Source organism: Hippopotamus amphibius, chromosome 3, assembly GCF_030028045.1.
Source record: "Hippopotamus amphibius kiboko isolate mHipAmp2 chromosome 3, mHipAmp2.hap2, whole genome shotgun sequence".
In the NCBI taxonomy this organism is placed as follows: Eukaryota; Metazoa; Chordata; class Mammalia; order Artiodactyla; family Hippopotamidae; genus Hippopotamus; species Hippopotamus amphibius.
The window spans coordinates 58,936,147-58,961,274 of NC_080188.1; the positions used below are offsets into that span (position 1 = coordinate 58,936,147).

Consider the following 25,128-nt stretch of genomic DNA (forward strand, 5'->3'; position numbering starts at 1 on the left):
CGTACTTTTCTAGGTTTATAAAAAGTTTGTTAAATAGAAGAAAATAGCAAAATGCCAGACTTTTTACAATAGAACAGTAAAGTTCAAAGAACACAAAACTCAAAGGAATAGGAGAAGGAACTTAAAATGGTGTGACCTGTGTCATTCAATCCTCACAATTTTGTAAAGTATGTATGGTTGGCCTCAATTCACAGGTGAACCCACTGGGCCTCAGAATGATTAAATGACTGGGCCAAAAAATTTTGCTTTAAAGATGAAATTTGAAGCCAGGTTTCTTTCGTTCTAAACGTGGGTAATTACCACCATATCTTTTTTGAGAACCCATCTCACGTTAACACTGAAAAAAACTGTGCGTTTATATACAGTACCTCCCAAGGTTGAGATATATTTCCACGTGCCCAGCAGAATATTTAGCCCTTGGCCATTGTTCTTTGTATTGACTTTAGGCAAAAAGAGCACAGATAATACACAAATACTTTCCAACCTTTTAAGAAGTCTTATCTTGCGTCTAAACACATAGGATATCTTTGACAATGACATTCTGCTTAGTTTTTTTTTTTTTTTTTGAATGACAGGCCGAGGTGCCTGTGCAGTTTGATTGAGAGGTGTCAAGTGGGAATTAAAAAAGGCATAGGAAAATATCCTCCCTGGGAAGCTAATACTCCCACCAGAAGTCTCTTTGAGCACCTTGCAGATTTCATCCTGATACATGAATTTCTACTGTGTTAGTCCTGTATGATATATTTAGAAAAACCAGATGTAAGACATTAAGATAATTCAAAGGGTCTAAAGAACTCTGTAACAGCTCACTGATAGTCTAGAATGGTGTTGAGGAAAATTAAACAATGTTGGTATTCGTGAGTTCATTGAAAATATATGCGAGACTAAAAGTGATCCTATATGGCTTACAAAAAGCATACCCTTCACAAGAAATAAGAGGTATTTTGAGTTCCCAATCAGTCCGGTGAAGCTGGATCAGGCTAAGGCTGTTCTTGTGTTTACTATTTAATGTTAAAGTTGCGGGTGAGTGAGAACAGTTGGCTGGAAATGGCACCTAATGATAGGAACGCCTGCTGGTGGGACATGAACAGCTACGGGCACAAGACAAACCATCCCCCCTGAGGACCCTTGCATCACCTAACTTCTCCACAAATAACATTTATGTCTTTGGAAATGCATGACATTTAATTCACCAAAATGAATGTCTAAGTATACAAGAGTTGGACAATGGCAGCCCCAGGACATCGTTTTAGGCTGAAATAGTGTGTATTCATACATACAGAGTTGTTGGAGGGAGAGCATGGCTGTTGGAAGGTTTGCAACAATCTGTTTAAAGTTCATGGAAAACTCACTAAATCATTTTTGAGATTTGGGGTTAATTTTATATCTTTCCAACTGTCCATTTCTTCAGTACAACTTTCTGCAGTACAGGTGCAAGGAGGCGAAAAGGGATCTAAATGTAGGATTAGTTTTATTAATGTTTAAACTGGATTGGAGGCCATGGCTGGGTTTTCTACCTCCTTCTAGGAACCTAAACGGCAGGATCCTGATTTACATACCCAGGAGTGGGCAGGAAACCTGAAACCACACAGCAACCCACCTGGATGGCCATGGGCAGAGGCAGGAGACAACATGGGCTTGAATACAGGTTTCCATGCCTCCACGAGAGTAGATTGTACCCTGTACCCCCATCCCCTCCTGTATTTCCATGAATGTCAACCTCTCATCACCTCTCACCGAGCAAGAGCAAAAGTTCATACGTGTACGCCCCCCTCCCCCCCACACCCCACCTTGCCATTGACAGCAGGAAAAAACCACTGCCTCTGATGACCTGCAGGCATTGTTGGTTCCATGGGAATTCTATTTAATTAAAGGAATAAACTCTTGCATTGTAAATACTTTCAGCTCTACTGCAGATACCTAGCAGAAGTGTGTCACAATGAAAATCAACTGATTCTAAACATCTACGGCTAAGAGAACAATTTTGACAGCAGTGGCGGCAGCAATAACAATAAAAACAAAAAGACTGTAACTTTTAATCTGTTATGTTTATTATGGAAACTGAAATGCAAAAAAAATCATATTTGACATTTTTTCGAGGGTAAAACTGTGTCATCAGTTGCATCTCATTCGTTCAACCAAAAATCAAATCCAAAATGAGGGTGGACTTGTCGGTAATTTCAGAATCTTGATCTATTTTCATACAAATCATAACATTCCATCTTTTTTCTAGGAAATGAAATTTTATTGGTAGGTCAATTTCCAGAGGATGGGACTTTCTTAAATAAACAATTTAATGACCTTTGTGTATAGACATCATGAAAAGACATAACTTTAGATTCTAATATTGATACATTCATAAATGGAATTTCATTTTAAATATTACTGTTTCTTCAGTGATTTAACGTCACATTACAGTTTTGGTCTTTCTCCACTGAATATTTACACACATAAATGATTCTTACATTTGACATCTATAACTTTTCTGGTTGGCACTTAAAACATATCTTCTAAAATAATTACATAAATTTATCTTTTAAGCAACAGTAAGTATTGACATCAAGATTTCATGTATGCTACTCTTTTAAAGAAGTATGCTTTTAGTAGTTAAAAAACACGGCTAGCTATCATTGTGGTGTTCTTATGGTTGGTTAACCTTTTCTTAATCTAAGATATAAAGATGGCACATCCAGTCTTTAAAATATGAATATGTATTAAATGGTTTTATTAACTTTCTACTGAGAAGTGGTTATATTTGTACTTTGCCACACTGAACTTTCTATTCATGGGCAATTCTGGTATTTCTATTCATAACTTCAACTAATATCCAGCCAACATAATTTTTGGTATCAAGGAATCAGAGTCAAATCATATTAGGTTTTGGGAACCAGATCAGAATTTTTGATATCTTACTTCCTTTTCAAAGAAATGAGAGAAACTAAAACAATATTGATTCACTGATTGGAATTTTCATAAATTGACAAATGTCATCCAGTGTTGTCATTGGCTGACTAATGACTCTAATCTTGTCATCTAGTCCACACACTATCACCTGTTGTCAATAGTAATTTATTTGAGTCCATCTTAAGGAAATCCCAATTGCTAGTATCCTGTTATTCCACCAGCATCATCTGTGATTTTAAAAAATACAGTTTCTACGCTTGGACTTCTCTCTTCGGTGTTGCTAAATGTTGCTTTGCTGATCTCAAGAGAAGAATGTCTGCAATCATGTTTCACTGCGAGTGATTATACACTCTTGTGAAATCTAGGGATACATCTCCAAAATGTAGGGCTTTTATCAGCCTGTGCAAATAAACATACTAATAAATGCACAAATGGAGTCTATAAAACCATTGATTTTCCCCAGTGTTTGTCATTTCCAGATACAAAATTAGGTGCTTAAAGAACAGCATTAAACCTTTGCAGCTGCTCCAGTACCTGTCTGTGCCTCAATAAGATACCAACTAGATTTTCATGATTCAGTGAGGCTGGGCTTTCCTAAGTGCCAAATCTGCTACCAGGGAGTAACACCATTTAACATGGAGCATCTGATTTGATATTAATATATGTAAAACAGAACAGTCATATAAAGAGCCAGTTTTCAATTTGTTGTTTTAATTTGCGATCAATTTAAATACCAGTATGAATAAAATGCATTTATGTGTGCATATATATGTGGGTAAGCTACTTAACAGTTATGTTACGTATACATTTTTATGTGTAGAAAATGAAAATACACATTGATTAGCCCTTTGGAGGCTTTTGAACAACTGTTTCTTCTTCCTGCTTTCCTGCCACTGCTTTGAGGATTTAGATAATTCATACAAGGTATGTACACAATCACACCCATAGTATGTACATCCTAATCACACACTCAACACAGAGAAGATGTGTGAGGAATGTAAATCAACCCACTGGTCAAAGAATTGACCTTACCTGTGACTAATGGCGTGAGGAATTAGCCCGGGCATATTTAGTAACATGCCAGTGTACTGATGACTGCCTTCAGCCTTTGTGATAATTATGTTATCTACTCTCGGAGATGATTAAAAGAAAAAAACAATAGCCCCTTCCGACCGTCAAAAACGAAAGGACAAATTCTGTTACACACACACACACACACTTTCGTTGGTTTTATTCACTTTTAGCCATGTGCCCACCTGATGACAGAACTTGGCCTTAAAATGGGATACAGCATGTTATTTTTTTCTACACATAAAAATAGAAAACCAACCACTCACAGACTGCACACACTTGTGGAATGTACTGGAGTACCACACCACCCGCGCCAGGGTAATGCACAGCATAGTGTTCACATGCTAGTACAGCAGAGATAATTACATTTAGAAATGTAGTAATTGTTAGTATAATCTCCCTTTTGAGTTTTCAGGCCCTGTTGACCTTTCTGAACTTCAGGAAAAGGTATTTCCAGATGCCCTTAAAAACAAGAATTAGTGTCTCCTCCCCTCTAGGCATGGAGGGCTAGGACTATAATACTGCAATCTCCCAGTTTACCAACATCATCTTAAGACATGAGGGGAAGTGTTATAAAAAATAATTTACTCAAAGACGTGGTTAAAATAAACGCTAAGAGGTTTAAACTGAAATCATTAAGAGATACTGATAAACGTGGCAGGCCCCTTCTGCTCACTTCATGTTTGCTCTATCCATAACACAAAAGCAATGTGAACCAGAAAAAAATGTTCAACTGCTCAAAAGTTTTGCTGAAGAATAATTAAATTTTCAAAGGAACAAGAAGTAATGCTAGCAGCAATGTCAAAAATTAAGCTATCACTTTCACCCTGAAATAAGCAGATGACCTACCCATATCTTAAGAGATTGAGAAAGAAGTTGGCATTTCTCCCACATTTCATTCTCCTCAACACACTTAAGTCACCAGGGTATCTCTCGTCATAATTATCACCATGCCGGTTGATTACCAGTATCTTTTTCTGAAGTGTAAAACGTGGTTTTTATTCCAGCCAATCAATTTTGAGCTTGAACCCAAAAGGTTACTTGATGAAGAATTAGTATTTAGAAATGCCCATTGGGAGCGTCATTTTGTGTAAGGCATTATTTCAGGCCCCTTTTGATGTGAGTACTCACATTTTAGTTAGTTTACATTTGAGAGCCAATTGTTTTTCTTAGCTAAGGCTGGTAATCCTCCAGGCAGAGTTAACTGAATTGCTTCCCTACAGGCTAGTGTCCAGGAAGAGTAATTACCATACATTTAACCCCCTATTTCAACCAAGTCTCGGGTTGGAGCTGTCTTGAGTTTTAAGCTAGCAGATTCTTGGTGGGTCCTTCGGTCTTGGCTAGTGTTAAAACAGAGCTGTTAACCATAAAATCTAATGCTCACCAGTGCTGTAGCTCATTATGGGGCTCCTAAACAAGTTTTTCCAGCAAGAAAGCAGAAATTTTGCCTTTGCTTATTTTATCCTATGGGTTATGTTCAGTCTTCATGGAGCAAACCATAATTATATAATGGTGTGCCCATAATAGATGCACTTGCTGGTATAACTGCCTCCTTTTGGCACATTATTGCTTGGCTTTAATTTCATTATCAACAGTCTTTATTCTCATGATGAGTAACTCAGATATCTGGATCTTAAAAAAAACCCCACCAAACTTGGAAAGAACATCTTGTTGCACCATTCTGGCCTGAGCAGTCATTTCACCAAGGCCTGCCGTTATTTAAATGTTCTTTGTAATTACCATCTTGATTTACCTAATAGCCAACAGTAACTTTTCAGGGTTTTTTGTGGTGTTGTTTCTATCTATACATATATACAGATGTATTAGATTTGCTTTGAGAGAGGTTATTTGGTTGTGGCAAGTGAGTAGTTTAGCTGGTGAGTATTCACAGTTAGAAGTAGCTGTAATGAATTCTGGCAGATGTCACAGATTGTGAGACAGAATTTTCCCACCTCAATCCATCTTCATTTATGTCCTTGGTCATTGCAAATCAAGTTTATTTTATTTCTGTAGCCAAGGAGAATTTGTTTTTTCCAAGAGTAGGATAAAGTTCATGGAAATCTGTTTTAGTCTTTATAAGACTATTTTTTTTCCTTTTGCAAAAATGTCTAAAATTTTGTAGACATCCTTAAGCCCCTGTGTCTGCACAGATGACACATAATTACTCAGCAGTTTGCAGAATTTATTAAGAAGGATATAGTTACATTGATGAATAGGAGATTCAGCATACCACCTGTTATTTGGCAGGTGGCAGCAGCTGACCCACCTTTGGAGAGATTCGACCAAAGGGCCACACGTGGAATCAAAGAATGTTGCTAACAGAAAACAAAATGCTCAGATATGAATATAAAATAGCAAACACCGAGGCAGATGTGGGCAAGACTTCTGATTCACTGTGTAGACCAAACAGGGGTAGAGATAAGATGGTGAGCTCATTTATCCAAGATACTGCTGAGTTCATTGTATTATTATCACAAAGGGAAGTACACAGGCTTCATTGCTCAAATACCACTTGGGACAAAGCTGGAGAGAGTAAACAGCGCCATCTCCACGGCAGCATTGTAGACGATGTGTAAATCAAACAGGTCGAGGCCTACGCAAGGCTACGGGTGCCCAGTTTTCAGTAAAAACACATATACGTATATGCAAACCTTATCCTAATGTGTTGTTTTTCTTTATACTGATTCTTAAAAAGTAGGCAAGGGTGTGGTGAATTATATGGCACTAGAAATGGACAAATTTTTTAACACTTGCACAATATGTAGGAGGAAAAGAAGACAACTTCTCACATATTGGCAGCAAAACAGTAACGAAGTGGATACAACAGAGGCCAGACAGTTTACATAACAGCATACTCATATGTGTCCTCTGTAAACAAATTTTAAAGTCACATCGTATTCTATTCTTCATGTGGTATATACAGGTATTCCCCAAATGATAGGAACTCCCAGAGATGAGAGGAAGAACATTAGCATAAGCTAGGAACAATAAAACCTTAGTACTCTGAAATGCAACCCAAAGCTGTTTTCCTCTTCTGCTTTCTACTTTAAGATGACAAGCTCTTATTAAGAATTTGGTTCCAAAATTCAACTTCTAGGTATGTTACACATGCTTATTCAGTCCAATTTATTTCAGTTATGATATTTAACCTATAAACTGGAGAACAACCATATCCAAAATAATAAATATTAGACAATTCTATAGATTAAACATTATCAAAAATCAAATTGTATTCAATATTTCAGTTAACTTGTCAAGGTAGGAAAGCACAGTGATATTTTTTATAAATATTTCATTTTGGATGCAAACAAAAAGGTTTCTGGTTAACTTTGACCTAACAAAATGTTTAACTTATGCCACTGATCCAAAACACAAAGCTTAATTAGGACTTTACTGTAGGTAAAGTGGTTGGTCTGTGGCATCAAGGGTAAAAATCCAGAAAGACATAATTAGAAAAGCACTGAAGATAAATAGATATGACAGTTGAAGTGCTCACATTTTTCTTATAGCCATAAAAATAGAAAAATCAATATTTAAATTAAAAATTCTAATATTCACTGGGTAAGCATCTTCCCATTTAAAACATTTAGATGTTCTAACTCATCTCTCTTTTGCTACTGGTTTAAAAATATCTTATACTTATTTACTTATTAAAATATTTCCTCCATTTATTTCAACAACTAAAATGCATGAAAAATGACCAAAACATAACTAAAAGAAATGAAGGCGAGAAACAGCTTTCAACCCAATGTGTGTCATGCAGGTAAGGAAAAGCAGAGCAAGTTCAAAGAGTCTGCCATGAAAATTGTTTTGAAACTTCATTTGTTGAACGAACCTGAGGAACCACAAATGATGTCCTGAATGTGTGTGCTGTGTCACAGAGTGAAGTGAAGGAACATTTTCAAATCAAGGTTTTATTTTGAGTCCTTAGGGGCTCATAATGCAGAAACACTGCTGCCTTGAATAGGCTCCTGTCTTATTTATCCACTGGATGAGCTATTTCTGTGACTGTTTTTCAAAGCTGTTCCTTCTACAAGATTCAGTAAGCGAGAAGAACTTTTGTAACATTTTGTGACAATTTTTAGAGCGTGGTAAAAAGCGAAAGTAAAAAATTAAAGATTAAGAAGTAAAGGTTAGTTTCAGGCCCAAAGAAAATCAGTTAAAGTGACTCCATCACACGTGCAGCTTTAATTTGAGGGGCGCAACTACAAAACCAAATTCAGTTTTAATTTATTGAATTTTTCTTAATTTATTTTTAATGTGTGACAAACGCTTACAACTCTCTTCGGCCTCTGTTTCGTTTCACTATTTATAAATCATGTGCTTACTCCAAACTCATGAAAACAAATGTTATTACCAGATGCTGAATCCTTCCTTTTCTCTTATTTTAATGCAGGGACAGCCTGTTCTAGCCAGTTCAGAGCAGAGGGTGACCTGGGGCCCACCCATCTGGAGTGGGTAATGTTGACAGCTGCCACTGTGTACAGAAGGTGTTCTCTGTGTGTACACAGCACCTGTGAGGGAGACAGCCAGTCAGTGAGACAGGAGGCAGGTTACATACTGGCAAAGGCATCTCCTACAGAAGTGACACGAACACTATGACAAGGGGGTATTTAAGGCCAAGAGAGAGAGTTTTAGACTCAACTCAATAATAATTTGACGGCTAATTTGATGGTCATTTCTACTTTAGATAACGGTCTTCCTAGAGGCCAGTTGGTAAGAAACTGAAACGTGCTTTATTAAAATATTCATTGTAAGTTTCAAGTCTAACAACTGTAATTGCCATTCTCTGGCTCTGAGAATGCTGTGACTGTGGTCTACTTATGCAGGCTTCATAGACAGTCCAGTTGCTTTGAAAGAAATCAGTGGCTATTTACTAATTTATGTTATGTCCAGTGTAGATTGCGGTGTTAAAGTTTAGGTATGAGATTCTCCCCATTATGTTCAGAATCTTCAAAAGAGAATTAAAAAACAAACAAAAAAAAGCCAAAACAGAAACTGGGCATTTACTGCACAAATGGCATTTATGAATCTCTGGAGAGATAACACACGCCAGACAATCATTTCTGGCATGAAGGGCAGTGAGTTTAGAGAAGGCAGCCAGTGCCCCTCCAACCTCTAGCAGTGATTTTCTAAAAGCAAAGTGGAAACCAGCAAGCTCCAAGTCCAGGAGGGGAAGCCTGTCCAGGGCCCTTGCTCACTCCCTTCTTCCTCACTACCCCGACTCAAGCCACTGTTGGTCACCCCAGCCCAGTGCCCTGCATGGCACTCACGGGCCCCAGGGACATTCTTCCCTTATGGAGACAGGTGAGGGCTCAGCTCAAACAGGTGCCTGTGTTCTCAAGGCCCAAGCCCACCCAAAGCTCAAACTATGTTTTTAGTAAAGCGGGTTCTTTTATGGGGTTTGAAGGATGAAATATGATGGTATTTCTCTTAAAATCGATAGGCTTGGAGAGGTTACCCTTTTACCACAGAATGGACTTGAGCAATTAGACAATATTAGTCTACATATAAAAACAGTAAGGGAGCTCATTTCTATCTGACTACATTTTCTATGAGAAGCTACTGAACCAAATGAAAACAAAAACACAAACTGCATCCTGTTTATAGGAGTCTCAATTAAACCTGTTGTTTTTGTTGCTCAGGAGGCTTTCTTTTTTTCAACACAGAAAAAAGAGTGCTTGGTAATTGGCTATTATAATTCCTTACCAGAGCCTTAACTTTCTCAGCAGAATGTTATTGAAGAACACCTGGACAACATAAAGTTTAGTATTATCAATAATTTGATGATTGTTTTCAAGAAGTCAGTTGCACTTACTTCCTCTAGGGTAAGGAACTATAAATTTCATCTAGTCACAATCACAGAGATGACCCTTTGCTTCAGTGCAGGAAAATGTGTATATATAAATTCACATTTTATGTGGTCAGTATTCATAGGCAAATGCTTTGCTAATTTTTTTCCTACTATAACCTTCTTACATTTATTAACAGGTATAAACAAGGTTTATAAAAACGATTATCTGCAGATGTTTACAAATATTACTTCATATTTGGCATTTTATGCCTTTAAATGCTTTTATTTGATATCCTCTGGCCGAGGAATGATTCAAATTTGTTTCCATTTTTTACATGATATCTCTCATCACCTACTTAAATTTTGTGTGGTATCAGCATGCTTATTGCAATGGACTAAAAAGTATAACCGTATTTTTGCTAACAGTGTTTTTGCTATTAATACAAAGCAGGGATTTTAATGGAAATACCATAGTGCGATAAATTGAGGCAGTAATACAAAATGACACATCTGTAATGATCATGTTATTCTATAAGTAACATCATATTAAAAACCCCAGTGAATGTTATTTCCTCTTAATTAAGGTTGTAAACCTTCAGTGAAGCTTGCTTCTTTTCTTTCTTTCAAATTAAAATGATGTATTATTTACGGACCCCGAATCAAACGACCCCACAATTCTTAATAGCAATTTCCTCGAGTTAATGCTTTCTCCTCCTGGTCTCAGAAAACAAGAAGTAAGCTTTGACATAGACAGACGGACACCTGTGAATACCGGTAAAAGTATACAAGGGCTCCCGTGCACGTTCCTTTTCAATCTAACACAGAAGAAGGAGCAGGACGAACGCAGCAGTTGGGGCGTCGGAAGTTCTGCAGCATGGACTGGAAAACACTGTGCTGCCTGCCTTTGAGCTTTTTATTTGAAGAAGTGTCTGAGGAGATGGATCTCCGGCTCTGGCTGCTTTGAGATTTGATTAATTTCTCGTGTTCCCTGATTTGTCTTTGTAAATGGTTCTGGATGGCGATGCCCAGGGACTCTGGGTCCAGGGAAGCGCCGTACACCTCCCAGGTCATGCCCTGCTCATCCCACACCACGTCCCGGACACGCTTGGACTGTTTCATCTGGAGCTTGGAGTCGGCACCCAGCTGCTTTTTCTTCTCTCCTGGAGTGAGTCCCACCTGGGCAGCAGCTGCCGTCACGTTTAACTTCTGCTCCTTGAGGAACTCGCTGACCCGGCTGGCCCGGCGGGGGCTGGCTTTGACGGAGCGAGAAGGGGTTCTCTTGCCAGAACCGGGACTGGAGTCCCCCATGGAATCAGACGGCAGGCTCAGGCTGGTGGCTGTCTTGGTCTGCCGATTTTCTTCCACGCCCTCCTGGCTCCTTCTAACTGGGGAGGGGGTGGGGCTGGCAGCTGATGCTGTGCCTCCGCTTCCTTGAGATTTAGGATTGAGCAGTAGGGTGTCGGCCTCTGCCCTTGCTCTCGCGTCCAGGATATCGATGCCAGGAGACTCTGGTTCTCTTACTATCTGAGGAGATGCAGGCTTCTTCTCTCTTGAGTCCCCTTGATTCCCGGGATCCAAGCTCCCGGACTGGTCAGCTCTGCTGGCAGGGCCACAAGAGTTGGAGAGTTTGCAATATGGTTTGTGGCCATTGGTGGCTTCCGCTGCCAACTCAGATGGTTTCATTTCAGATTTCCCTAATCCATGACTTGTTTCAGCTTGATGCCCTGCATGGATAGAAATCTGGTTACTGGGGCTAGCTTTCAGGGAGGTAGAATTAGTACCCGGAAGCTGTCTAGAGGCGGGCTCTTGGCCCACTGGGGTCATTCCTGCTGACCTCCCATCTTTTTTACACGTATCCTGGGCGTTGCTGGATGCCATGTTGATTGACGAGGTTTTAAGGACCTCACCCGGTAGGCTCACTGATTTACTTGCCCCTTGGAAAGCTGCAGAAACAGCTGCAGCTGTCTGGATGTGCACTTCTGGCATGATGCCAAGGCACTGACCTGCCTCCCGGGGGGCCAGGGTGCTGTTAGACAGCTCCAACGTGCGGCTCACGCTGCCGCCGCTGCCGTGGCAAATGACACGCAGCTGCTCTTGTTGTTCGAACTGCTCTGGAGCGGGGGTTTCCTTTAAGAATGCAGTGAGGATGCTGGGGCTGGTGGACACCGATCTGCTCTCGACACTTGCCACTGCCTGCACCTCAGCATCTTGCTGAGCCCTGGGGGAAGCGCCCTTGATCTCGTTTTCAGCTTGGTTGGTCATTGTGCTTGCTTCCTTGAACCTTGACACCCGAGGCTGTGCGGGCAGGGGCACCGCCTCTGGACCTGGAGGAAACATCGACTCTTTGCTAGGGAGGTGGGATGGTTGAGGTGTCACCAAAGTCACAGCCTGGGTGTCTGAGGTGGTGGCAGAGGGCGGTTTGTTCCCTGAACATCCATCTTCTCTTGCTGGAGAGTCACAGGACCTTGTCTGGGAATGGGAAACGGCTCGCTGCCTTTCGCCTTCAGGTCCACCTACAGGAGTGGAGGCAGGACTGAACGCCCTGACTGCTGTATCTCTGGTTTGCACCATGCCCTGGATTGTTTCTTGAGAAGGAAAATCACAGGGCACTTGATCTTTGCCACGGATGCCCCCCACTGGGCAACTTGACTTCTCAGGTTGCTCTCCCTCTGCAGTTCTCTGTGATTCCACCAGGGTACCTTCAGGTCCTGATGGGAGGCTGGCGTTGGGCTGGTCCCCTGGGATGGCCGGGCGGGTGTGTTGATTGGCTGGCATTGTAAATGTTGCGTGTATCAGATCCTTTCCTGCCGCAGAACACAGGGCCGGTGCTGTGGGCTCCCTGCTCCCTGGCAGCTGGGTATTGCCAGGAGAGTTGAGTGTGGGAGATGCTTTCCCCACCTCACTGACAATGTCAGGAGACGACATGGCTGGTTGCATGGTTTCATGCTCACTGGCCTGCATCAGGGCCTCAGCAGCTGTCTGGGGACTGAGGTCTGGTTCTGCAGCAGTGCTAGAAAAGCCATTGGTGTTCTTACACAGGAAGGCTAGTTGAGGCTGAGGTGAGGCAGCCTGCCCCTCTCCTAGATCCTCTTCTTTTCCAGAAGCTGCAATCAGGGAAGTTTTAGCTGATCTCAGAGGGTCAGGTACAGTCCCCATGGAATTTCTCTTTGGGAAAATCTCAGAGCTCTCCCCCGAGCAGCGCTTCCACCAGGAAGCAGTCGTAGCTCAGAGTGAAGATGCAATCAGGGATGATTCCTCTGAAGGACCAATCTGTGAATCAAAGAAACAGTACTATTAATACAGTACAGTATTTGAGGATTGAAACTATACCAAATTGTCACTTGTATAAGATCTCATAAGCACATGAAAACTTTTCTTCCCATGTCTGTTGATATAAAAATAGATCTTGGGAAGAAAGATTCTGGAAAAATTATTTTAATTACACAAGTATTATTTTGATATGTTAGTTTCTGCTTGCATCCTATTGCTGTCTAGCAGATAGGTTTTTAATGTATTTACCTATGTGCTTTATGTTATTTGCATAATCTGATTTACCAGATATCAGAAAATCCTATAAAGCTACTGTAATCAAATGAATAGGTATTGAAATAGGCCTAAACAGATATGTGGAATAAAATTGTCTAGAAATAGATCCAGATATAAATGAGGATTTACTATATGACAAAAGAGGGACTTCAATTTAGTGACAAAAGGATGGATTATTTAATGTAAGGGGCTGGCAAACTATTTATTCATCCAGAAGAAAACTAGATCATCATCTTACTCCAATTCCAAAAATAAATCTTAGATGGACTTAGTGAGGTTAAAAGGTTAAAATATAAAATAAATAATTAAATAAATAAAAAATCTCGTTAAGGAAATGTAAGATCATAAATATAATCTAGGGGCAGGGTAGGTAGGATTCTTTTGGCAAGGCAGAAAATACAAAAACTATGAGAGAAAACATCAGCATAGGTGACTAAAAAAATGACAAAACTTTCACATGGCAAAAGATGACATAAACAGATACAATAGCTTTCAAAAAAATGTTGCAACCCTAGATGACAGGCAAAAATATCTGTAATGTAGCAGAAGCTCTTAAAAACTTATGAGACAAAATAATCCATTGGAAAAATAGATAAAGAATATGAAAGCACAGTTTGCAAGATAGGAAACAATAGCCAACAACCTTATGAAAAGATCAAATTCATTTGTACTCAAAGAAATGCAAATAAAGTAACAGTGAAATTTTGCTCTACACCAATTGAACTTGCAAAAACTTAAAATGTTATAACACCGTGGTTTGGGGAGACCTAGTGAAAGGAAGTATTTTTATTAATTGTATGTGCAAATGTGTATTGTTGTAGCTTTCTTAGGGAAGCAATTTAGCTTTTAAAACTAAAATTACACCTGTCCTTAACAGGGCCCTTATCCATAGAAATAAAATACCAGCATATGTAGATATACATACAAGTATGTTTATTGAAGTTCTATTTGCAGAGGCCAAAAACTCAAAATAAACTGACCTCCTTGAATAGATGGAAAGGCAGAATAAATCATGACATAGCTCTATGGTAGAGCATTATACAACATTAAAATAAACAATTAGGCTATAACTTTTCACTTGGGAGAAATTTCCCCCAAGGTATGGTTGAATGAGAAAAGCAAGGTACAGAAAAGAATATATATGTTTTCATTTCTGTGAAACAATGACTGAAAACACTACATATGTATGTGTTATGTGAGTGTGTACAGATATGTTTGTGTATGATTACATAAATTCTAAAAATATCCAGAATGAGACATATTAGGAGGGAGTGTGATGACTTTGGAAACAGGGAAAAAGAGAGAGAGGTATCCAAACGCGAGAAAATTTTGGATTTTAAAAAGTATATCTGAGTTTTTAAAAGTATATATGAAAATTTATTCGTGTGTGTTTTAGCATAAACCTTTCTTTTAGAAAGGATAACCAGACCTCATGTGATGAAGATGAAGCAACGGTTCGGAAATTAGCAGATGACTGTTTTAGCATTACCTCTGTCACCATAGGCTCTGCGACCTCACGGGAATCAGTCGTTCTGCACCTCAAATTAACTCATTGGAGAAATGAATTCTACGATTTCTAAGGACTCTTTCAGATCCCCAAATCAAAGATCCTACTTCTTTGCATGTGATGGATGATAAATCAAACAGCACAATCTTAACTCCAGCTTCAGGGTCAAAGTGAGGCAAAGGCAAATCTGGTTGGGCCCAGATTTTCAAAATAAATACTTTTATATTTTGGTTCAATGTTATCTGGCTGATCTATCATATGACATCTAACAATAAATCCAACGTATAGTCTTCCCCCAACCAGCTCTTCCTTCTAACTTCATTATTCATATTAATGGGTTAAATATTTTCCCATCCCTGGTCTTGATGGCTTTCTGCTCATTCAAACCACTTCCCCACGTTTATATTCCATTTCTTCCTTTCTGGAAATTTCTGTAGCAATGACTTGTGGCCCAAGCCCATCTTTCTTCTTCCTCTTTTGCATCTGTCTTTATTATACCTTTAGTCCTACTCTCTGACCTCCTCATCCTCAGAAAGCCCATCCATTCTTCAAAGCCCCACTTAAACCCCATATCCTTTCTGAAGGCCTTGTAAAGCCTGTCAAATCATAAAGTCTCTCTCTCTCTCTTCAAAATCCTACAGCTATGGTCATCTGTGTCCTTTGTTTTGTGCTTTTTATGTACTGTTTTTGTACCATTGTTACTTGTATAAATGCCTCATTTCTCCAAAAGTCCTTCAAGTCCCAGGAGGGAAGGGGGCTAGCTTATTGATTCTTTTCTGGTCACTCCACAGGACACAGTGCAGGGTCTTGTGCACAAAAGGTGTTAATTGATCCCATTTCCCTCCAAAATGGCCATTATTTAGCCCTGCCAAACATCAAAATAATAAAAAATTTTAACTCACATGAAATATTAATGAAAACACAATTTAAAAGAGTGCTATTTTTGGAAATAAGAAAATGGTCTTATTTGTGAGGCTTTATGTATCTGTAATCCAGGTTTAGGCAGTTAAAAACAAGTACAGTGGGACTTCCCTTGTGGTTCAGTGGTTAAGAATCCACCTGCAGAGGACACAGGTTCTATTTCTAGTCTGGGAAGATCCCACATGCCCCAGAGCAAATAAGCCCCTGTGTCGCAACTACTGAGCCTGCGGTCTAGAGCCCGAGAGCCACAGCTACTGAGCCCTCATGCTGCAACTACTGAAGCCCACGAGCTTAGAGCCTGTGCTCCACAATGGGAGAATCCACCACAATGAGAAGGCCGAGTACCGCAACAAAGAGTAGCCCCCACTCGCCACAACTAGAGAAAACCTGTGCACAGCAATGAAGAGCCAATGCGGCCCCCCACCAAAAAAAACCACCCAAAACCAAACAACAACAACAACAAAACAAGTACATTGGCCACCTGCTACAAAAAGCTGGAAGGTCTAATAAAACCAGTAGAACAGAACATCTCCTGTGTTATATGGCTGGAGACAAGAAGACTGGCTTCCAAAGAGGACTGTAAAATATGAATACTTCAAAGTTCAGCAACTGAGAGTTGAAAGACTTACAAAAGATGAGGGACATCATTAAACTCTCAGAAGTCACTGAATTTACCCCCATTTCTCAAAGAGAGCTGATTGTACCAGTTTATCTTTGAAAGGATGTTTTCTTTTGTTTGCTTTTTTAATAGAGGTTAAATTATCCATCAATTTAAGAATCAAGAAGAAAAGCCCAGATAGCTTGGCTAACACCTGTAATTTGAAATCTCTTGATTCACGGGTAGAGAGGAAATCAACATTACTCGAAACATGTCTGCTATTGTAATTGTCACAGCATCTCAGGAGCCCCAGAAAGACTGATTAAGCTCCAGAAGCAACCCTCCTCCATTTGCCCCTCTCCTCTCCAAATAGCAGAAATCGATAGTCTCTAATAGGTTAGACAAGTAGGTCATTTAAAAAATGTAAGTACTTGGTGGTTTAGAGTGAGGAGTAAAATTCTTTAAAAGTAATGGGAGTCCATTGTGATAAGATTTAATAACATCTAAAAATGAGCTTGCAAACAGGTGACCCACAGACTGAATAAATTCCTTCTGCAGGTCTATGTGTGTCATGTGTGATTTTCCCTTCCCTCCCCTTTCCTTTCTCTCTCCCTCTCTCTCCTTCGCCTTTTCCTTTTTCTTTCCCTTTCTTTTCTTTCTTTATCCATTGAATTGAAGAGATCTTTCATAAAAATCCGGGTTTCTCCTTGCTTCTCTTAAAAAAAAAAAACCCCCCAAAACCTCAGAAGGTATGCATTGCCAGATGGCAACACTAGGTGGCGCTGATAAGGGGGAATCCCTCTAGAGCAGAGGTCCTCGACCTTTTCGGCACCAGGGACCGGTTTCCTGGAACGGGGATGGAGGGGATGGTTCAGGCTGTAATGCGAATGATGGGGAGCGGCAGATGAAGCTTTGCTCACTTGCCCGCCGCTCACCTCCTGCTGTGCGGCCCTGTTCCTAGCCAGAGCGCTCTCATTCGGTGGCCCTGGGGTTGGGGACCCCTGCTCTGGAACGCAGGGCCGCTCCAGACTCCAGACGGCACATTCCTCACCTAGCCTGCTTCACTCCTTTACGTTACTTACCGCGCCGCCCCCCGCCCCACGGGCGGCTAAGTTTGAGAGCTGAGAGCTTTGCTTCTAAGAGCACTGACGCAGACTTCCCAGCCTAATTTTCAGTCGTCTGAGGACAGTTTAGCACTGGGGCCAGACTCCCTGGATTAGAAGATCAGTTTCACCACATAGCCCTAGCTTTGTGTGCTTGGGCAACTAATTTAACCTATCAGGTCCTCAGTTTAATCCATCAATTGGGGCTAATAACAATAGCACAGCTTCACTGGGATGTTGTGAGGTACAGACTTAGCACTTAGAGCGAGTAGTGTATTGGCTCACGTTAAGCACCGTATACGTGATAGCCTCTTTAAAAAACCTCATATTTAAGCTTTAATCTCTGGTAAAGAAAAATATCATCCTGACACTTGTTGAAATGATAAGGAAGACTCATTCAGGACTATTGCAATGGGGTCACGCCTGCGGCAGGAGCAAAGAAAGACTGAGCTCAGCTCCAAATACGTACACAAGAACGAGCGGGGATTTATAACCAAGGGGTAAGTTTGCGTTGGGGAGGATTGTCAGTGGATGGAAAATGATTAAGAAGAGACATCAAGGATAGGGAGATTGTTGCTGAAGGCAGGTCAGGGGATCAGATATCACCTGGGGGATGGCGAAGGCGGAGGAATTTGATTGGATATTGCGAATGATCAGATATCATGGGTGTGAGTATTCTCTCTAAACTGATTTAGCAGCGTTCTTGCTAAAACTGGACTCTGCAGGGACAGACACGGAAGCCCAAGATTTAGGTCTAATTAAGAAGTGGGCTCAGAGGAAGCGGGCTCACCCTGACTAAAGTTTGGTCAGGGAAGGAGTCCTTGTCATCTCATCAGCATCAGCAAATATGGATTTTCTTACAAGACTCTCTGGATCATTATGACTTCTTTTTGAATTGGGCATGAATCCCACAGAGGCTAATGGTATCTCTAAGTGAGTTTGTCTTTAAGTCTGATGGGAACTAGACTCTAGATAGCAGATCCCTTTGGCGCTTTTGCCTTTAAAATTGTGAGCAAAGATTTAAAGCCTTGTTCCAGCAATGCAGCAAACCTGCAGGGTAAACATTATCAACTTTTTACAGGGAAGGAAACTGAGGCCCAGAGGTTAAGCAAGCCACTCAAGGCTGATTACATCTAATTCCTGTTGAACTGAATTCTAATGAATGGTAATTCCTGAGCTGCTTCTGTGCTGCTTCCTTATTATCTGTAACTCTGCAAAGAAAATTGGGAAGAAAGGGAAGAGTCTCTCCCTACCTTCCTTCCTTTCTTTCTTTTCTTTTCTTTTTCTTTCCCTTTCTTTCTTTCTTTCTTTCTTTCTTTCTTTCTTTCTTTCTTTCTTTCTTTCTTTCTTTCTTTCTCTCTCTCTCTTCCTTCCTTCCTTCCTTCCTTCCTTCCTTCCTTCTTTTCTTTCTTTCTTCTTTCCTTCTTTCATCATCCATCTATCTTCAAAGGAGAGGGAAACTTTGTTTGCCATTTAGCAGCAGCCTGGATGGTACTAACACTGACTACAGTGGCATTCATAACTGGTCACTTTGTGAAAAGCATGGCTTGTTGAAAGCTGACACCACCACTGCTCATTCTGAAAACAGGTTCCCCTACTCTGTCATGCTGCCTATTTTCATAACAGACACCCACACTGAATAAGACAGGCAACGGGGAAACTCAGCCCTTTGTGACTTGCTCCAAAGCTGCTCTGGTGGGAGCGCATTAGACAGAAAAAATGGAGAGAGGCTGGGCAGTCCTGAACCAGCAAGATGCTGATATCCTGCGGGTCATGGTGATAATCCTGTGGGCAACAATTACCTGTGCCCATTTCACAATGGCTGCACTCCTAGAACAGGATGTCATCCAGGATGTCATCCGATCTCTTTAGTGACATCAGGAAAATGTTACAGGGACCTTGGTATCCCTGTCTCCACCCACTGGACAGCAGCCTTCAAATGGATGATACAAAGCCCCTCAGAGAACAGTGAGGCAAAAGATAAGAGACAATCCTCAAGAAAAGGATAAAGAAAAAAATGTCATCTGGCATCCTATTTAATCCGATTTTACTTGCTCTCTTTAATCAGGAACCTTTGCCTAGATCATTTGCATTCTGAACCCAGCAGATCCTGCCAGTGCACAGTTTTAAGGGGAGGTGATTCAATCCCAGGAAACACCCACAGTTTTGGAAAAGCAGTTGCTTCTTCTTTCTGTAAAAAAGCATACCCTCACACTAACAGCTGCCTCAAATGCACTCTTCTATGATACCAGCTGAAAAATTGGTTCTTCCCTTCAACCTGCATCTAAAGATGCAGGAAAAGGAAAAGCAGTTGCTTCTTCTTTCTGTAAAAAAGCATACCCTCACACTAATAGCTGCCTCAAATGCACTCTTCAATGATACCAGCTGAAAAACTGGTTCTTCCCTTCAGCCTGCATCTAAAGCAAATCAGAAGTGCTGAAGAGACAGGCGGCTGCTTTGCTTAGTGCCAACAACAGTGCCGTGGACTTTCAGTTATAACGGCGACTGTAATAAAGGCTCATGAGAAACAAGCTGCATCCCTTCCCTATTCGGTTCTTCTTTTGTTCCACAGTGTTTTAGAAAAACAAATGCATGGCTTGTTATCTCACTGAATTCCATGGTAAGCAGGGCTGGACAAAAACCGAGAAGTAAAAAAGGGCCTTAAGAAGCATGAAGACCCCAAATATATTCTTCCTTTTCTTCAAATACGATTTGCACAGACGGCTTCTAAATTCACAACAGATTAGAAGCACACAGTACAGCAAAGTACTTACTTATTGCTTTCTATATGCCAAACACTGTTCTTTATGTGAACTTATTTAACCCTCAGAACAATTCTAGGAGGATGGTCCTACTCTGAGTTTCACTTTGCAGAGCTGGAAACTGAGGCAAAGTCATGCAAGCAGTATGTAGGAGAGACCAGATTTAAATGCAGACCATCTGGCTCCAGGGTCGAAGTTGTTAACCATTTTTACACAGGGGAGAGATGGGCATTTTTTTCTGGAGGCAAACTCACTGACCCGGGCAAGAAGCATCATTAGACAATGAGGGAAACAAGAGAAAACTCAGAAAACATAGCCTTGAAACCATTTACTAGCTCAAGCTAATAGAAGTAGACTAGGCAACACAGAAGTTCCTGCTCTTGAGGATTAATCCAATTTGGATGTTTTAAGGGCCACAGAGTTTTCTAAGAAGCTGATGAAAACTATGGACTCTCTATAGAAACACGCATGTGCACACACACATACATGTTTTCAGGTAATTTTAGGAGGCTCGTGTCTGGAAACCTTTCCAAAGACTGCACGTTAATATCCTTTTGTGTAAGGCATCAGAAAATGTCACAAATGGAATTTACCTGCCTGGAAGAATTGTTATAGAGCTTAAATAAGTTAAATACTCTTCATGGTTCTTAGAAAATAACAGATACACAATCAGAAGTTATTATTACTTAAAAATTATTATTTTGGCATCATTTATGTAAGAAGGTAAAAAACGATGCAATCTATTTCTAGAGAGTCCAAATTAAACATACCGACACTTGACAAATATGTTTACTTTATGTTTTCCCAACCCCCTGCCCAAAGACTATCATTTGAAGAGGAAAGTTTTAGCTAACTTGAAAATAAACACAATAATGAGCTCTATTCTTTTTAGATCATGTGGGAAATGTGACCTTTGGGGTTCTTTCTCAACAAAGTTAAGACTCAGGTTTTAGTAACCTTCAAAAATTAACCCCTCAATAGCTCCACTTTCCTACCTGTGGGGATAATTCATAGTTAGATACCAAAGCTGCTGTTTTAAAAAGGCCTTGAAATAGATATTTTTTAGATTTTAACTCTTCTAGGGAAGAGATAATTAAAATATCTAAGTTTTTAAAATTTTTTTTACTTTTCCTGATCAAGCTGTCTCTTATTATTTACCCAGTTTGCCTGATAGATATTCAAAGCTGAATGTTTTCCTCTTCTCACAACTCAGCTTTGAAGGTCTTCAACTGCAAGCTTATTTTAATTGGAAAGAGAAAGCAATAGGATCTCTGGGCTAAATGGTAGTTAAACAACAAGCTACTGGAAATAAACCCAGCAGTTCTGCGTTTGCATTTTTTGCCTTTGCTTTTTAAACTCAGATGAGATCAAAGCTGCCCAGCATCCCAATTTTCTGCAAGATCTATTTAGCCTGAGCCTACAAGGATTCTGGTCCCCGCTTAGTTCTCCCTGACCTTGCTGGTCCGCTGGACCTTGCTGCCCTTCCCCCACCCGCACCAGGGGCTTCTCATTAAAACAAGGCCTCAGCTCCACCCGCTTTCCTTCTGGCCACTGCCTCCCCAGGTGTGGCAGGCTTGGAGGGGGCCACTGATTAAGCGGAGACCGCTCGGGTAGTGGGAGGAAAGCTTACTAGTGATTTGTGCGTTTAACTCAAGTCAGACTGGGGCCTTTAGCCGAGCCAAGCAATGGGAAAATGTCTGGGGGCAGCATCTGCGGTGATGGACACAGATGTGAAAAGAGAGCTGTTCAGATCCGGGCAGTCGGGGCTCCTCTCTCCTGGAGAACAGGTGGGGAGGCGGCAGAAGGCCAAGTCAGGATGCAGATGGATCCCTCAGAGCCCTGCACCTGGCTCTTCTGCTGTTGGTAAGGAGGACTCAAGTGTCTGGGAGAATCTGGGGTGCTCTGCTCTTGAGAGGGAATAGTTTCTTTGCTGAGATCAGGATCTTTGGGTTTGGTCTGAGTTGTGATTAACTAAAGAGAGAGAGAATTAAACAATCTGTCACTCCCCTCCTTTACAGTCTGTAAAGTAGTAAGTTAGGCCTCATTGAGGTCCTTATAATTTTTGATTTTTGCCCTTCAGGAGATTTCAATCCATTTGAGGAGACGAGACAAATTCAATCCAAAGCTATAAATGAGCAAGCTAGTATATAATTGACTAATGCTGTGGTAATAAACCACAGTTTATAGAAGTTTAAGTCAGGGGAGAGGCCCATATTTCTTATTCAGCTGACACTTCCTGGTACAATTCCTCTGCTGGCTTGAAAAATTACCTGCGCAAGTTTAAAGAAAACTGGACATTTGAAATTAGGAGAAAGTGAACAAGTAAGAGTTAAAAAAAATGATCTTTGATTTAAAATAAAATAATCCCTTAAGTCACAATGAGAAAACTAGAAAGTACTGTCATATCCATTCATTCATTTAATAAGCTGAGTGCTTTTTTGTGCCGGATATTCAGGATACAGATATAAATAAGATACATTCATGTTTTTGAGGAGCTCACAGATCCTATAAATCATTAACTTGAATACAATATAAATGTTGGAGAAGAAACAAAAACCAAATGTACTGTGGAAGCACAGAGGACTCATTATTTTATTTGTCCCAGACCTTAGGTCATAGAGTCAATGAACCTCAGCTTTGTAAGATGTATTTAATATGATCAGGAGGATGTAGGCATTGATCTAGAGCAGATGTTCTTACTCCGTACTACTGACATTTTGGACCAGATAACTCTTTGTGGGGCGGGAAAGACAGACAACTGTCCTGTGCCTGTAGGATGTTTCCCAGCATCCTTGGCCTCTACCCACTAGATCCCAGCAGCACCTCTACCTCCTAGTGGTGACAATCAAAAATGTCTCCGGACATTGCCAAATGTCTCCTGGGAGGCAAAACTGTCCCTAGTTGAGAACTACTGACCTAGAAGACAAACTTATCACCTTGGATAGAGAACATCTTCAGAGTGACTACTGTGAGTTCATGTGAGAGCCTTTGAATTTATTCCAGGTACATATGAATTAATGACACAGTTTTCTGCTCTCAAAGATAGTGTTCTTCATACTCTACTTGTGAGAATACAAATTTTTTTTGAGAATGCAAATTAATATAACTTTTATAGAGAACAATTTGGCACTACTGGTCAAAAATACAAGGTCAAATACACGTTGACTCAACTCCACGTTAGGTACTAACCTTATGAGTAAAATAAATAAATAAATGTACTTAACTGATATATGTACAAGGTTACTCACTGCATGAAATAACAAAAGATTACAAGCAATCTAAATGTCCATTAATAGGGAGCGGGTTAGTTACAAAAACTATGGCACTTCCATATAATGATATATAAACAGCCAGATTTAATAATGATGAAGCTCTTTATGTATTGATATGGAATAGTCTCCAAAATACATTGTTAAGTAAAACAACAAATAAAACAAAACAAAAACACAATAGTTTAAAAAAACCCTAAGATACAGAGCAGTATGTTTACTATGCTCCAACTGTATTAGAAAGGGAAAAATGAATATCTTTTGCTTGTATATACATAAAATATCTCTGCAAAGATAAGAAGTTGCTATCAGAGGAGGGGAATTGGTTGCCTTGGGGATAAATGGGTGAAAGACTTTTCATTTGCTATCCTTTGGTACTTTTTGAATTTTAAACTATATGAATGTACTACCTATTCAAAAATAATTAAAAATTTAAAAGCTGGTGCTCCCCTCCCTAGGCAAAACTGAACATGCCTGCACCCTGAAGCTTTTCTATCAGTGTTGATGGATTTGTGCCCATCTATCCTGCCACACTCTTTCCATCTGCTCTTTGCTCTGCAAGGAGATTGGCCTGGAATGCAACCAGTTAAAAAGAAACCATAGTTTCCTTATCCATCTTGGTTATCTACAAGCTTCAAGTAGGCAATGTAATTATTTTTCAAAGTCAACAGCTGAGAAATGCTTTTTAAAGCGATGTCTGTTGGGCCACAAAATAAAGTTTACTTAAGTTTCTTTTCCCAGACTCTCTGACTCCTGTTTATCAGTTGATTTTTTTCTCCCTGCTTTCCTATTCCTGGTAGCTTGAGCAGTTGGTCCTCAAGCCATATATACCTCCAACAATAAATCCAAGGATGACCTAAAGCCAAAGTCTGGGAAACTGGGTCAAACTATCAATGAAAATGATTAAGAAAAATTTATTTATTTTGCTGATATTTTGAGAATAGACTACATGTTAAGATAAAAAGTTTAGAAAACATATTTTAATTGCCAGTTATCAAATCCACCTCTTCTATCTGCACCAGGCTTAACTGAATTTATCACGTCTCACAACAGTGCAATATCATACTACTTGGTCTCATTTAACCAGTTCTGAAAACGTACCCTCCACTTGCTGCCCATGTTATCTTTCTAAAACAAACATACACTATGTCACTTCTCTGTGCAAAACAATTTTAATAGTTCCCCATTATCTATAAAATAAGATACATGCTCCTTAGTATAGTTTAAAAAACATCCTTCACTATCTGATCCATTTCTCTTTTAAGTGATATCCTCTTTCATCATCTGTCAGATCTTGTATGTTACCTACTTTTCTTTGAACAAACTTCAAAGAGGGTTATTATCTTTATTTTACAGATGAGAAAACTGGGGCTTAGAGAAATCCAGCTCACCAAAGTTGCACATTCAGTAAATGGCATAGTTGGAATTCAAATCCGGTGAGTCCGAGCCCACACTCTACTGCCTCCGAGAGCACAAAATGGGAGGTAAAAATGAATTCATGATGTATGCACACGAAAGAGAGCAAGAGGGGTTAATCTACAAAGCATTTTGGAAAGATAATACCTCCCTAAGACCTTTTCTGATCACATCAACCCAAAGCAGTTGTTCCATCTCTCGTCTCCTGTAGTAGATTGTTCATTGTTGTACCAACAG

The 25,128-nt window shown here is 40.1% G+C and overlaps 1 protein-coding gene across 1 annotated transcript; it reads right to left on the bottom strand.

Moving 5' to 3' along the window:
- Positions 1-10,277: 10,277 nt before the first annotated feature.
- On the bottom strand, positions 10,278-12,925 carry GPRIN3 (GPRIN family member 3). Its single transcript, XM_057729122.1, has one exon. The coding sequence runs from the start codon at positions 12,923-12,925 to the stop codon at positions 10,580-10,582; it is 2,346 nt and encodes a 781-aa protein (XP_057585105.1). The 3' UTR covers positions 10,278-10,579.
- Positions 12,926-25,128: the final 12,203 nt, after the last annotated feature.